The sequence below is a fragment of the Papaver somniferum genome, chromosome 5 (assembly GCF_003573695.1).
Source record: "Papaver somniferum cultivar HN1 chromosome 5, ASM357369v1, whole genome shotgun sequence".
NCBI classification, from domain to species: domain Eukaryota; kingdom Viridiplantae; phylum Streptophyta; class Magnoliopsida; order Ranunculales; family Papaveraceae; genus Papaver; species Papaver somniferum.
In genome coordinates this window covers 135,778,306-135,794,947 of record NC_039362.1, presented here as the reverse complement: position 1 = coordinate 135,794,947, position 16,642 = coordinate 135,778,306, and the positions used below count along the sequence as shown (strand labels likewise).

At 34.5% G+C, this 16,642-nt stretch overlaps 1 protein-coding gene across 1 annotated transcript; it reads left to right on the top strand.

The window, feature by feature from the left end:
- Positions 1 to 7,292: 7,292 nt before the first annotated feature.
- Positions 7,293 to 8,705, top strand: LOC113282824. Its single transcript, XM_026531929.1, has one exon. It carries the CDS (start codon positions 7,401 to 7,403, stop codon positions 8,445 to 8,447), a length of 1,047 nt encoding a protein of 348 aa, XP_026387714.1. The 5' UTR covers positions 7,293 to 7,400; the 3' UTR covers positions 8,448 to 8,705.
- Positions 8,706 to 16,642: the final 7,937 nt, after the last annotated feature.

The window sequence follows — 16,642 nt, the reverse complement described above, 5'->3', positions numbered from 1 at the left end:
ACAACTGTGTCATGAAAACCTTTGGCAGTACTCAGTAGTTATCTTCTCAACTGCATAAAACAAATATAATATCTTGTTTAGACACGTAAGATACAATCTGTCTAGTCACTCTCACCCTTTCGACCTTCAACTATTTCTGATGAAATTGGACCCCAAGAAACGTGCCATATGTTGCAGTGTCTTGTCTGACTATTTTTCATTGAGTTGCAGTAAATCTAGGTAGATTTTTCTTCGTAACCAACCCAAAATTGTACTGTTCACATTTACACAATCTTGTTCACATTTCACATAATGTCACCACTATCAGCTCATAATAATGTTGCGTTCCTCCTCTGCTTTGAAAACTTAAACAATGTAGTACATGTTTGATTTAGATGTTCTCCCATTCCCACCTCTTAAATTGTCCCGTACGTCTACGGTCTATCATCATCTACCTTTGTTTTCCAAATCATAAATTTGTATTGCGTTACCTACTAGAATAAGCATTGGCATCTCTTTGTAGTCACCCAAAGCATGCAATTTAGCAAATATCTGGTTCAACAATTTTTTTATAGCAAGTGTATGTGGACATACAGTGAGCCATTTTGAGATCACATGTTCAGAATTCGGATACTAGGTTAGTTGCTTTCTCAATAGCAATGGGTAATCTTTAAACCGCAGATTACACCGTGCTTAGTTGGTTTCGATGCTTAATTAATGAAACTCTAGGATGATAGTGAAACTTCGTTACCTGGGCTAGTAATACTACTTATCATCCGGGAAAAAGAGTATCTTGACAAGTCAGTATTGTTATCGGCACATTTAGAATTCAGATTTTTTTCCAAAGTTATCGTTGTACTACAGTGACATCGGCATAAGGATATAACTAGAGTTTCTATCCTAAAAATCGTTAGTGACGAATTCTATACTTTACTAACAAGTTTCAAACTAGAATTGATATTTCATTGACGAGTTTCGAACTCAGACCACTAATATCATCTTTTTCAAAAAACAAAAATAAAAATAACACCATCATCCAAATTTTTACTAGTGTACTGCGGTGGCATTTGTAATCATCTCTAATTAGATTTTCTTTATTATTTTGTTTTTCATTTCTGTAATCGAAGCGGAAGTTGTTTTATCTTCCACAAGTAGGGTCCACGTGTGTTGCACGTCGGTGAAACTACTCTCTAAGGCTTGCTGCAGCTCACCTGTATAGTTTGTCGAAAGTATCAGTTCCACATTGTATTGCAAAAATATGAAATTAGATAGCTTATTCAAAGGAAAAGCTTGAAGAGAAACTGCTGCAATGACCAAATGCAAGGATTTGTTCAATGAAAGCTCTATTTGTCTTTTGCAATAACAAATAGAGATGTTTTAGGTTCCTATGTTTCGCTGTACAAAGGAACTGGGAACTGGCCGACTTGCTACTATGGCCGTCGATGCTAACAAAGTGTAATTTCGGCCAGCTGAATCACTTCCTAATAAGCAACTAATTAAGAATATTATGGACTGTTGATACAAAAATGTCACGCATCAAGCAAGCAGTTGTAAGTACCGATGTACAAATTCTATTTGCTCGAACGAACATGGCAGATGACTTCCTAGAGGGTTTTGTAAACCGGAAATACTATTTTCTGGTCAAATGATAATGAGGCGAAGATAGGATGAAAAATATTGGAAGAACACCAACAGAACCTAAGCATTGATATTGCAATGTGATGTGAGCCAAATCTGAGAACACAACACCAACTTTCGCGCAACAAATTCAATCAAGAACGAAGTTATTATGATCTAATTTACAGGAATCAAGAATTGAAAATATAAAATTTACAAAAATTCCAAGGAAAATTTCACTAAACACAATCAAAATCAGTGTAACCAAAGGTGGTTAGCATCTGATGCACGACCTCAGTGCAATATCGACGCACCAACTGGTACGGTGAAAGGACAGGTTATAAGAAGATCAACTACTCAATAACTAAAACTTTCAACTGAACCACATTACTCCAACATCATGTACATTCGAACACAATGCCATACATACTATGATATTATATATGTCACCAAAGTTTTGCAACCAAAACCCCATAAAGCTGACACTTCCTAAACTTAGAACTCGGGAAGGTAGGCTAACAAATTCAGATAAACAGTCAAGCTAACCTACAATCAATAACACAGTGAGCTGCAAAATGCAGAGATACATTTAAATTCAACCAAATTAACTCTATAGGCATCCACAGAAAGCTGAAATCACTAAAAGAAATTAACAGTCGAGCGAAATTGGTTTGACGACATTTCAAATTCAATTGAGACCACTTGACTCAGTGGAATCTAAACTGTGCTAAGGTTCAGCTTGTATAAACCCTACTCACATATCATTGCAGTTTGGAGTCTGGATCTGTTTAAAATTAATCCCCTTAATTTATTAATAATTGAGTCACTTAGATGGAATGTTCCTGCTCAATTGAATTGAGTCAAAGAGACCCAAAATTTAACAATTCATAAACCCTAAAATTCCAAAACACTCTGGAGCCAAATTATCTCAAATTTTCACAGAAGTGAACCAATAAATTCTTCATAAATTACTTGAAATTAATAAAATGAAAAACAAACAGATATTATGTTTGTAGGAATTACCTATAGATCCTATTATAGTGTTCCTACTTAGTGGCAGGTCCACCCACTAAAACCCAGTAATCGGAGGTCCATAATAAAAAGAAAACAGAAAAATGGACCCAATTTTTTAAGCCCTGATCCTGCACACATGTGGAACATATGGGGACGTATTTTTAAATACCGAAAACGCCCTCAAGTATATAAAAGCAGTAACCAAATCCATTTCTTCTTCATTTTCTCGATCTATTCTTCTTCTTCTTCTTCATTTTCTCATCTGTGGTTCGGTGAAGAGCTCCGGCTATGAAGATCTTCTGAGGTGTTGATCAATTCGTGAACTCAAACTAAGATTAATCGGTAGGTTCACTTCCTTACTGTTCGTATAGTTTAGGTTTTCATTTTTCCTTTCTTCTTCAAAAGCTTATTTTAATTTATCCTTTCTTCTTCAAAAGCTTATTTTAATTTAGGTTTTTTTCTTCTCGGATTAGAGAAATTTTCATGCTTATAGCAAAATCTAATGTTTAGGTATTAGATCTGATGTTGATAGTAAACTGGAAGAGTTTACTTTCGTCGATTTGGTATGATCTCTGAGTGTGTTTGTGTTGCACCACGTTTTTTAATTGATTTTTGGGTTCGATCCATGAGTATGTATATGTAATACTGAAATATCTTCTTTGATTCGGTTATATTCAGAGTTTAATGGATGTTTGATTATGTTTTGATCTCCTTGTTTGATTGTTTAATTTATTTTATTAAAAAATAGTTCAGATCTATATGGATAATCATGTTTTTTGTCAATTTCTTCACTAAATCTGATCATATCAGCTTCATTTTGTTGGTTTTAGATGTGTTTCGGTTTATTTTTGTGTATGAACCAACAGTACGTATCTGCAGTACTGACAGAAACCTAGTTTTGAAGACCTTTTTTTATTTGATTCAGAAGTACATATATGGAATATTGAAATAGAAGTGTTTCGGTACTGTTTTTTCACGGATTCGTTAATTATTTTTGACATGCAGCTGATTGTTGTGTATGAACAATAGTACGTATATCCCGTACTGACAGAAACCTAGTCTACTTTTAAGAAGAAGAAGAACAAGATGGTGCATCGTTATGATTTACGAGGAGAATATTTATTTTCTGTTTCCAGGTATGCTTTCTAATCATCTTGTTTGATTATTTTGTTCGTTTTTTCTTCTTTTGATTTGTTTTTTTGATTGTATTCTGATAATCAAATCGATTTGATTGACGCTTTTATGGCTTTTAGGTCTGTTACAGTTGTTTTTCGTGTATGAATTGACAGTACATATATGGCGTACTGATACAAAACTCTTCTAATTTTGTTTTATTTGAAGTTTTTCCAATTTTTTTGGTTCGATCCATGAGTATGTATGTATAATACTGATAGGAAGTGTTATTTGCTGTGTTTTTGCTCCTTTTTTAGTCTTACCCTTCAGTACTTATGTGAAATACTGTAATATGTCTTTCGATTCTCTTATTTTTCATAGATTTGTCAGATGTTGTTGTCATACTGTTGATTTGTAGTTCATGAATCTTCAGTACATATATCGCATACACTAGTAAAAAAATGATGTTCGGTAACAGTTAAAAACTGTTACTGTATTATTTATGTAACAGTTTTAGTTTTTTCTGCGGTGTTACTAATGCCCATGTTACGGAAAGTTTACAAAACCTGTTACAGAATGATTATGGAAAAATGACTCATAAATTCTAAAACTGTCACTGTTAATAGTTTTTGGTAACAGTTTATTCAATATGTGTTACTGAATAATTGTTGCGGTAACTGTTTTTCATAAAACTGTTGCTATTGTTTGAGTAACTGTAACAGTTTTTATGAAAACTGTCATAAAAAACAACATTAAGGTAAAAATTTATATTGTTTGGATTCCAGATAACTAGTTATGTAGATAAATAATAACAGTTGTTTTATAGAAATGTCATGATAAGGTCAACTATAGTGACATATTAAATCTGTTACAGTAACATTGGTATATGGTAACGGTTGGTATAAAAAATGTTACGATAATTTCAACTACGGTGACATATTAAATGTGTTACAGTATCATGGGTATATAGTAACAGTTTGTCTAAATAAATGTCACGATAATGTCAACTATGGTAACATATTAAATCTGTTACAGTATCATGGGTATATAGTAACACTTATTATAAAAACTGTTACAATATACAACCTAGAAAACATTATGCAATAGTTCTTACAAAAACTGTTACCATTATTTAACAACTTAATATTTAGTAACAGGTAATTTACGAACTGTTACCTTATGAAAGCTTGAACTATTACTAAATATCACTTTTCTACTAGTGATACTGATAGGAAGTGCTCCTTGTTATGTTTGATTCAGTACGTATATGAAATACTGAAATAAATGCTCTTTGTTACGTTTGATTCAGTACTGGAATTAGATATGGAGATGATCTGGAGCTGCAGTTCAGAACTTATTGCAAGAAATGACAGATTTTGAATGATAGGAACATGAGTTGTTGTTGGTTCAGATTTGCAAGCTTGTGAAATTGGTGGTGGTCTTGATGAAGTTACAAATTGGTTGTGATGTGTGTTTGAAAGAAGGTGTGCTGCAAATGGATTTGGAGGAACATAGAAGGTTGGGTTGCTGATGTAAACTGAAGATACAGATGAGATAGAGGAGGAATTGTAGATGGTGATTACTGTGAACAAAATCAGTGGATGAGATGTTCGTCTCAATGGGTTTATGAAGATGGTAGTGTTGTTTAAACAGGGAAGAAGAACAAGTCTGTGTTGCAGCTGAATTGAAATGACAATACTGTTGATGTAGCTGTTGCAGTTGTGGTTTAAGCTAAGAAGATTGTGATGCAGCAAGATAGAAGATTACTGAGAAGATGGAGTTGAAGGCAGTGGTGAATGGTTGACTGCAGAGGTGCTGGTGCTGCAATAAAGTAAAGTGAATTGAGGAGTACTCAGATTCCTAAGTAGTGTAGCAGATATATACTCATATTTGTAAGCAGTGTGGAAGATATGTACTCAAATTTGTAAACAAATCTATGGTTCTTTATATGTTTTAATTAAATTTGGACCACCAGATAAATAAAATCCCGATTTGGTAGAAGTATGTTATTTCACACGTACTTAACAGTGGGGTATATTAGTTATTTCCAAATTTTCAAATAACTTTGGACCTTAGAATAAGAGTAAAATCTAGTTGGACCCTGCTATAAATAACCTTATGGGCTTAGGACCAAACAAAAAATTTTCCATTATGTTTCCCATGCAAACCCAAATCAAATAAAACCCCTTAACTTACAAAAAAAACTAGAATTTCAGATTACCTAAATCAAAATATCTTAGAAAAATTACATAATTAACAGAATCTCTTGTTTTATTAAACTGCACTATCAATAAATCATGCATGTCCAGTTATAGTTTATTAAGAAAATGAAGCAGTTTAATATCTAACACTAACTTGATGATAATGTGACGAATTAGCGAAGTGATATTAAAACTGGATTTGGGTGGATATGAAAATCAATCAATTAATTTGGTACTTCCCTAGAATAAGTTTGGGAGAGAAAATGAAATCAAAGGAATTAATCACTGAATACTGTCGGAGAAGATCGAGGAGGAAAAAAAAGAAGAGAAAGAAAAGAAACGAATCGTTTCTGTTTAATTTAACGTTTATGTGAAAGAGGTACTTTATAATCTAATTGATCGTATCGGACAACTACAGTTCGAGATGAACACAATCCACGGATAATACTTAAACAACAGAGCAAATGAAAAATACGTTTGGTGTACGAAAGATACGGCGATACACCAAAACATGGTTAGTGTTTTCGGGGATGGCTTGCTCTCATTAAAGGGGGAAGATAAGACTACAAAATTTCGAAACTCTAATGGTCTGACTCTTATAGATTTCATAGTGTCCGCCTAATTTTGGTGACATGCCGCACAGGCGTCGCCAGCTACTCTTATGCATATTCATTACTGGTGGCGGGCGGGCATTTATGCGCAACTTCCAAACGTAATTAAGTTTGGCATTCTACAACTTAAATGATGTAATTAAGTACGTACGCAGCCAGATAATACTCTAGAGACTCGTATTGAATAGGCTGAAGCTTAAACAAAGATATCATCTAGGGGAAGAGAATAAACCAAAGGAATATATCACCTTTCTAAAGGGTAACCGTTCACAGACGGTCACCCCTTACAATACACGAAGAGACAGAGACAGCCCACAGCATAAATCGGAACTCATGAATAAGTGTACGTGCGTATTACACACTTCAATATCATCACCTAACTTGGTAACCACGTGTTTAGCATCCGAACACTCCACATCATTATTAAACCGTACAAAAATTATGTTCTACTCGCATATGCGGCCACGCAGCGTTAAATTAGCGACAGGAGGATATATCAAGAGGCTGAAGATTATGCTCTTTTGTTCTTGACGTTCATCCTTTTCCCAAGGAGTACTGTCATTTCTGTAAACCCTAACTTCAAGAAGTTTCAACACAATCTCTATAACGTTTGAATGGTTGTGATTAATTGTCAATGGTTTGACTTGCTTGACCTTTGACTGTACTCGAATATTCTTTTGTTAATTCCAAAAATAATAAAAATGTTATCCTGGTTTAAAGAGATATTCCGAAAATCTCAAACCGAGTTTTTACAATTTTTTCGAATAATCAGAGCTATAAAGAGAGGGATTTGGAGTAAACAAAAACCTGAGTCTAATTTTAGTTTCTTTCTTCAGAGAGCTCAGAGAGAGAGATACAAACAACAATGGCGGTTTATGTAAGAGCGAAAAGAGTTACAGATCCATTAAACGATAAAGTGAAAGCTAGTATTTGTGGTCATCATGATGTGAAAAGTTATGTTAGTAGCAGCGGAAGTGAACATGATTCTGATCATCATCACGATTCTTCTACTTCTTCGTGTAGTCTTTCTGATCTCATTCATGGATTCTTAGAAAGTGATGATGATGATAAAGGAAGAGATAAGAACGTCGAGAATGATCATGAAGAGTGTAGTAGTGATTCAGAGAAGAGGATGATTGATAGTAATAATTCTGTTTCTCTAAATGAATCGATTGGTATGCTGAGAGATCTGTTGAATCCAAGAGTGAGATTTGATTCAGGTTTTCGATTATTGTTACAATCTCAAGTAACGAAAGCGATTACATTATATTCATCGTCATTAAGTTCTGACAAAGGTGTCTTAAGAAGACGTGTTATGAGTTATCTTCGTGAAAATGGATATAATGCTGGGATTTGTAAAACAAAATGGGAAAGTTGTGGTGGATTAACCGGAGGTAATTATGAATTTATTGACGTAATTAAACCAGCATCATTATCATGTTCATCGGAGATCAGGTACTTTATTGATATTGATTTTATTGGAGAGTTTGAAATCGCAAGACCAACTTCACAGTATGAGAAATTAGTACAAATTTTACCAAGAGTTTATATTGGAAGATCTGAAGAACTTAAACAAATTATTAAATTAGTGTCTGAAGCTGCTAAAAAATCTTTGAAGATCAATCAACTTTTGTTATCTCCATGGAGGAAGAATCGTTTTATGCAAATGAAATGGTTTGGTCCGTATAAAAGAACTCTGAATCAAGTCTCATCTTCTTCATCTTCATCAGCATCACCAACGGCGTCGAATATTCAGTTAGGGTTTCATCAAAAGATCAATTTTGCTCCGATCAAATGTCAGTCATCTTCTTCAATGAGATTTAACGTTGATCGTAACAGTTCGAGTATTATTAACGGAATTTGTAACGGTGGCCGTTTAAATAAGATTCCTGTGGCTACTCGTATTAGATAGAGGTGTTTGATTGTTAATGATGATGACCCCTGATATGGAAAAAATAGTAAAACCTAAAATGGAAAAAGAAATTTATTAATATTAAATTACAAATTTGATTTTACATTTAATTAATTTAATTATTGTTTTTTTTCGACGTGTAGTGGTTGTAATAATAAAAATGTGTGCAGTGTATATGCGGCGCACGAGATTGTTGTATGTGGCGCAAGTTAGTGTTATTTGTTGCAGTGATGATAATGGATAAGGTTCTAAGTGTCATGTGGGCTCCAGGTATATTTTGTTTGCTAGTTTTCCTGTTATCCTTTTTGACCCACCGTGGAAAATCATGAAATTACGTGGCATCGACAGCTAATTGAGAAAGCTAACACCTACACCATGTTTGTTTACTGCTGATTCTTTTCTTGACCTGACATAATCACCTTATCAGATCTGACTTAATATGTTTGTTTTTCGAGTCAGATCTGATTTAATATGTTTGTTTTTCGAGTCAGATATAAATAAATATGATGCTAATTTGGTTTTAGCTGATTTAACAATTTAACTGGCCTAAAATCGGATGTCTCGGTGTGGTTTTTCAAATTTTTCTGATATCCGAGTAGAATGACTCCAAGTATAACCAACCTTTGAGTGTATGCCAAAATGAATTCAAAAGCTTTCAAAGACTTACTATTGAACAAAATTTTGAACCAGATATAATAAATCGGATATAATCAAAGGTATTGCTATTCAATTTCCTCTTTTTCATCTCCCTATCCAGCTTCCTACAATCTAAACCCCACATTTGGAAAATGGTGAACCACACTTATACCTAAATGTGAATCTAAATCTAAATGTGTGGTGGAAATTAATAACATTTCTGCATAATAAATAATCTTAAAGTATAGTTGTATACGGATGTTACTTAGGAACCTTCCTATGGGTGTGGCAAACCAAAGAGTTTGCCATTTAAGCACCCACTATGGAGGGGCCAAACTGGCTTGGCTAAGGTCAAGTTTCCACCGAGCGGACAAGTTTCCACCCACTATGGAGGGGGCAAACTAGACTGGCCAACCAACCAAAGAATTTGCCACTTAGCCAGGCCAGGTCAAGTTTCCACCGAGCAGTCGAGTTTACACCGCTACCGGATTTTATAAGATCGGCTGGTTTAGTTTGCACCGCTGAATATAATCTGATCCAACGACCATAATTTCCCCCTATAAATACCATGTTCCTCTAACATTTTAACTCACACCTTCTTCTTATTTTCTTAGTTTTTACAATGGCTCAAGACATGTCTATGGCTCAGTTCATAGAATAGGAACATGCGGCCGAAATCAAAGAGTTGCACTTCGAGCTGGTGTGGAAAATGAATTAAGAAGAGAAAATAGTTGGGGAGTTGCACATCAACTCAATTTTAGCACGTTCGAAGATGAATGCATCTGCAGGAATTATGTTTTATACACTAATCATCCAATCGTTGATGGCGCATTACGGCTAATTCCGTTTTGGGAACGCGTTTTAATGAAATTTGAAGAAGAAACAACGAACCTTTACAATCGGAATTCGTTGGGGTTGGGTGCTCGGTTCTTCATAATTTCCAGGAATGTTAACAAATATATTGGTATGATAAGGGAAGAGGCTCGAAACATGAGAAGTGGTGAAACCCTGGTGGATATTGATCAAAGATGTCGTGCAAAGTGGCTGCGTGACAACGAAGAGAAGTTCCGATATGCAAGTTGTTATGAAATCCTAAAAGTGTTGCCCCAATTTAATCTAGCTTATCAATTCTAAGTTCTTAATTATAACTTATGTAGAAAACTTTAAATGAAGATTATTATTATTTATCAAACAAAAGTGCAATTACATTAACGATTTAAACAAACCACGAAATAACAACTAACAAAAACTCTCAAACTAACGATTACCACCAAATACAAATTCCCCTAAGCCTGTTGGATCTTGTGAAAACTCATTATTCTGACTCTGAGATGGTGGTTGAGTAGCATCAGGTGAGTCATAACCTTGAAATGGTATCAGACCCATTGGAGGTGCTTGAAATCGGTGAAATGCTGAACTTCTTGGGGTATACATTACAGATTGCCTAAATGCATCCAAATTTACGTGTGTACCACTAGGAGTAAGTACATGCCCTTGAGAAATGAAGCCAAGAGGAGAATGAAAATCCGTCTCCATCTCCATCTCCAAGTTTGCTTGCTGAGTTTAATTCTTCCACCATAGTCTCTTCCATCGTAGGGTCATGACGACTTCTACAACTTCCACTACTTCCACTTGCGCGACTTCCACTTGTACGACTTCCATTTGCATGACTTCCACTTACACGACCTCCACTTGCACGAACTCTTGTATTTCTTTCACCGGGCATTTGAGAACTTGACCCTAACGGAGTCTCAGGAAATTCGTAACTCATACTGTCCCTCAAAGCCTGCATCTGACTCAAGTGAAAATTTTGGAATCGTCTGGTAAAATGCGAAAAGTTGTTCAACTCGGTCTTATACTCTTCTTTTGTTGCATCCACACCATCGTATGGATAGCTTTGCTGCATACCTTCACTAGTAAGTTGAACTGTAATAACATCTCCAGTCGGTGATAAAGTCTGGACTTCCCAAGATATCTGAGGCATATGTGACCCCATTTGATTGCTAGGGTACGTACATGGTTCGCCCGTCTGTGGTGGGGGTTGGGATGGAAGATATGTAAGTGGAAAATTGCCAATTGCTGGAAAGTCAACACTACCTAAATTTTGTGGTTGAACAACAATACTTATCTTGCATACCTTTTGATACCAACTGTAGTAATCATAATCATTTTCTGGTTCTTGGATCAAATCATCAGCTTCTTCCCAAGGTTGTCCATTACTTATCAACTTCATCCAATCATCATGTGAAATAATTGAAGTTGGAAACGGGTTGATGGCTTTTACCTTTCTTCCTTGTAACTGAAAAAGATGTCTTTTTCCGTAGTACCAAATACCCTGACCACTAAGTGGACTGTAAAGTACAAGTTGTTTAAGGCTTAACAGAAGCATGGTCTTGTGCCGAATCATAATTGTACTCATATATTATTGTATATGGCGTTGTCGTAATGTTGATACTAGTTCTGCACACTTGTTGCATACTTTGCATAGCAGCAATATTTTGACCATCCTTAATATGGCCAATCCAGTTATCAACTCTGTACTTGTACACGACTAGAAATATTAATCGTTTATCATGAAGATCGGGTTCGTTGATCGTAAAGTAAGTATACCACCAATATTGAAAGAACATTGACATGACGTGTTAGTACATTTCACCACTGAAAAATAACATTGATATAATAAATAGTTCTTACCTCCAATACGACCCAAAATGCATTTAAGCTATCAGTCTTCTTAATTGAGTAATCACTGAGACATATGTATAGCTCAGCTAAAATTGCAGTAACCCAATCATAATTTGGCGCTTTACTTAGATCTTGTAAAGATTCCAGAAAACCAACTAATGACACTGAGCTTGCATTGGGGAAAAAAACTTGGCCTAACATCCATAATACAAAAATACGTTCAAGCTCGGGATAATCTTCAGCTCTGTTCATCCCCTGGCATTGTAACGGCCCAAAAAAGCCTTCAACCCAGACACTCTTAATCCAAATGAGTGTATGTCTCTGGAATTTGACTTTCCTCAAGTATCATTTGAGTACAAGGGGAGTACTTGTTTCCATCTTCCTTCTGATATCCATTTTAATTGGTTAAATTGTACTACATCACCCTCACATTTTATTCCAGTCAACATATACAAATCTAACGGTGTGAACCCTAAAAACAACATGGTCATAAAATCAAAGTTTGTATGTGGAACTAAAATTTGATTCTGAACTAAAAATTAAACTATTGAATGGAAGAAATAGAACTTACCACACTCAAAATCCTTGAAAAAGAAGGTATTTGCAGTGTTCCACCAACGTTCACAAATAACTTGCACAATTTGAGTCCTGTGGTTTTTGCCTTTCATGAAATATAAACGCTGCCAAGAATATCTTCTCAAGGATTCTTGAACAGGTTCTGGGAGTAACTCATAAATTTTACTTAGCTCAGACCACCCACCTCTTAATTTAGGTAACAAAACTCGCTCGGGATGGTTAGATAAATGCATAGATGTTACACCAGATCCAACTAGTTGCCTAACATTAGCGAACTCGTGCTCTTTATCCTGAATCCATACAATATCACTATCTGCAACAGATTTTCTTTTTTCCTTCCGGTTTCTTTTCCTTTGTTTTTCTTTTTTGGAACTCATTTTTAAAAAATCGCTATGGTCTGCTCTCTAGAGAAGGGAAGAAAGGATTTTTGTTTTGTGAATGAAAAGGGGTAGGAAATAAGGGTATTTATAGGCGGTAGAACCGACACTGAACGGTCAAGGTTACATCGCCAGCGGTGTAATCTACACCTGGCGGTCTCTACTCGACCTCTGGCGGTGTAGTCTCGACCGCTAGGTGGAAACTCGACCTCTTATTCTTTTCTCTATAGTGGCGTGCACCGTTTGCCAATCCACCTGGCATGGCAAAATCACAATTTTACAACTTATCATAGTAACCGGCCTTACACCTGATGTAAAGACGCGTCGAAAGGATAAAAAAAAGAAGAGGCTATCTCAAAACTTTTTGATAATTAAAATTTACATACCTACGGGTAGTGTTTAGGAAAAAGGTTCGAAAAACGGGTCACGGCCCAGGTCACAGGTACTAGGCGTGACCGTTATAACGTGTTTTGACGGGTGTAAGCACGTTTTGGGTCAAAAACGCGTTATATAGGAATAAAACGCGTTTTTTTGACGTTTTTTTTAAAATAAAGGGTGTGATAACGGTTAAATAAGAAAAATAAATAATTTGTGATCTGAATTTCCTATGTAACGGTAATTACAGCTGTGAAAACGGTTACAACGGGTCTAAATAACGTTGTTACTACGTTTTTTCATTTTTTTTGGTTTAATTTATTTATTTGATTTTTTATTTATTTGTTTATGGGTTTTTAACATACAAATTTATGGATATCTAGTAAAATTCACAACCCTAAGTCTATGACTTATAACAATGCATTGTAGTTATCGTCTACCGACAATATTTATACACGCATACTATCACTATCCACTTGATATGTTCAAGTTGTCACTCGAATAGTTCAATGCATTCCCCAATATTTCAATAATGCATATTCGGATTCAAAAGCAGTCAAAACTTTGTTGTCAAATAATACTCCTAGGCTCTTAGCTACTTGCTACAAGACTAACCAACAAGGAATGCAACAGGAAGAGAGTCAGAGACTAGCTAGAGAAAAAGAGAGTGAGAGAGGGAAGTCAGCGAGTCGATTTATCTTTTTCTTTTGCATTTGGAGGTGTGTACATTATATGCTACATGTGGTCTGTACTTTAGAGTTCATACTCAAAAGTTCAAGAAATAAAACAAAAAAAAAAAGTAAAAAGAGTAGTTGGTTTCATGATCAAAGACATAGCTAGCCTGTGCTTATATACGCATGCAACGAGATTCCAAATGTTTCAAGAATATTTCTATTTGCTAGCTATTATGTCTTCTTGCCCAAAGGAATGCTTTAAAAGGACAAGAAGAGAATTGAAATGAAATCAATACCTCTGGTTCTCTGCTTCTTGCTCAAATGAATGCTTTACATTTTGAATTTCTCAAATACAAGTTTAAGAGGTAATATTAATTATTTTTTGTAGATTTTTCATTCAATTAGAGATATAATTTATTAATACGTTATTAATTTATTTATTATCGTTTTTTTTTCATGATGTTAGAATAGTGAATATAGATGTTTGAGAAATATCGATGTTTTTTTCTTTCATGATGTTTGAGAAATATTTAAGAAATGTTAAGTGAAGAAATGTTTCATTCTATTAACGTATATTTACTTAATAAATGTTTCATTTTTATCTAAGAAATGTTTTAAGAAATATAGATTTTTTGTTCATTTTATTATCATTTATTTAAGAAATGTTTTAATAAATGTTAATATTCATAATTAAATAGTCCATCAACTTGAATCAGTTGGCACGTAAAAAATCATTGTTTCTTTATAAAAAAAAATGGCATGATGAATTGATATATGTCACTTATTGCTATGTGAAATTTCCTACTTACAGAATATAATGGAAGGATCAACATCTGCAAAACGAGATGTTTTTCATGCATATTGTACTGTAATGAGTGATGGTAAAAAGTTGAAGTGTAATTTTTGTGAAAAAGAAGTGTCTGCGGGAATTTCGCGTTTCAAAATGCATTTGGCACAACAAAGAGGTACAATTAGTCCCTGCATGCATGTGCCACCTGAGATTAAAAATTTAGCAAAAGTATGGGTGCAAGACAGAAACAAAAATAACAGCAACGAGTACCAGAAACTGAATATGAAGATACAGAAATTCAAGATATGTATGAAAATGAACCGTGGAACCCTGTGCATGATATAGATGAAGAAGAACAAGCGCCGGTAACACAAAATAAAATGGACGGGTTATCGAAGTTGAAGAACCTTTTTGGACGAAAAAGTAAGAATACTAATGCCGGAGAAGGTACATCACAGCGTCCACAGGCCTCTATGGACATACCTAGTTCTTCAATGCGTACACCACACCAAGCACCTAGGATGTCTGTAGATATGGGAGGACAATATAATACTAATAGGGATTCTCAACCTAGCATGGAGAATTTTGGGAGAAGTAAAACATGCCGGGAAAAAGTTGATTCTTCTGTTGGACGTTTTTTCTATGCTAATGAGGTGTGTACATTATATGCTACATGTGGTCTGTACTTTAGAGTTCATACTCAAAAGTTCAAGAAATAAAACAAAAAAAAAAAGTAAAAAGAGTAGTTGGTTTCATGATCAAAGACATAGCTAGCCTGTGCTTATATACGCATGCAACGAGATTCCAAATGTTTCAAGAATATTTCTATTTGCTAGCTATTATGTCTTCTTGCCCAAAGGAATGCTTTAAAAGGACAAGAAGAGAATTGAAATGAAATCAATACCTCTGGTTCTCTGCTTCTTGCTCAAATGAATGCTTTACATTTTGAATTTCTCAAATACAAGTTTAAGAGGTAATATTAATTATTTTTTGTAGATTTTTCATTCAATTAGAGATATAATTTATTAATACGTTATTAATTTATTTATTATCGTTTTTTTTTCATGATGTTAGAATAGTGAATATAGATGTTTGAGAAATATCGATGTTTTTTTCTTTCATGATGTTTGAGAAATATTTAAGAAATGTTAAGTGAAGAAATGTTTCATTCTATTAACGTATATTTACTTAATAAATGTTTCATTTTTATCTAAGAAATGTTTTAAGAAATATAGATTTTTTGTTCATTTTATTATCATTTATTTAAGAAATGTTTTAATAAATGTTAATATTCATAATTAAATAGTCCATCAACATGAATCAGTTGGCACATAAAAAATCATTGTTTCTTTATAAAAAAAATGGCATGATGAATTGATATATGTCACTTATTGCTATGTGAAATTTCCTACTTACAGAATATAATGGAAGGATCAACATCTGCAAAACGAGATGTTTTTCATGCATATTGTACTGTAATGAGTGATGGTAAAAAGTTGAAGTGTAATTTTTGTGAAAAAGAAGTGTCTGCGGGAATTTCGCGTTTCAAAATGCATTTGGCACAACAAAGAGGTACAATTAGTCCCTGCATGCATGTGCCACCTGAGATTAAAAATTTAGCAAAAGTATGGGTGCAAGACAGAAACAAAAATAACAGCAACGAGTACCAGAAACTGAATATGAAGATACAGAAATTCAAGATATGTATGAAAATGAACCGTGGAACCCTGTGCATGATATAGATGAAGAAGAACAAGCGCCGGTAACACAAAATAAAATGGACGGGTTATCGAAGTTGAAGAACCTTTTTGGACGAAAAAGTAAGAATACTAATGCCGGAGAAGGTACATCACAGCGTCCACAGGCCTCTATGGACATACCTAGTTCTTCAATGCGTACACCACACCAAGCACCTAGGATGTCTGTAGATATGGGAGGACAATATAATACTAATAGGGATTCTCAACCTAGCATGGAGAATTTTGGGAGAAGTAAAACATGCCGGGAAAAAGTTGATTCTTCTGTTGGACGTTTTTTCTATGCTAATGATATTCCCTTCAATGTGGCCAACTCAACTCAGTA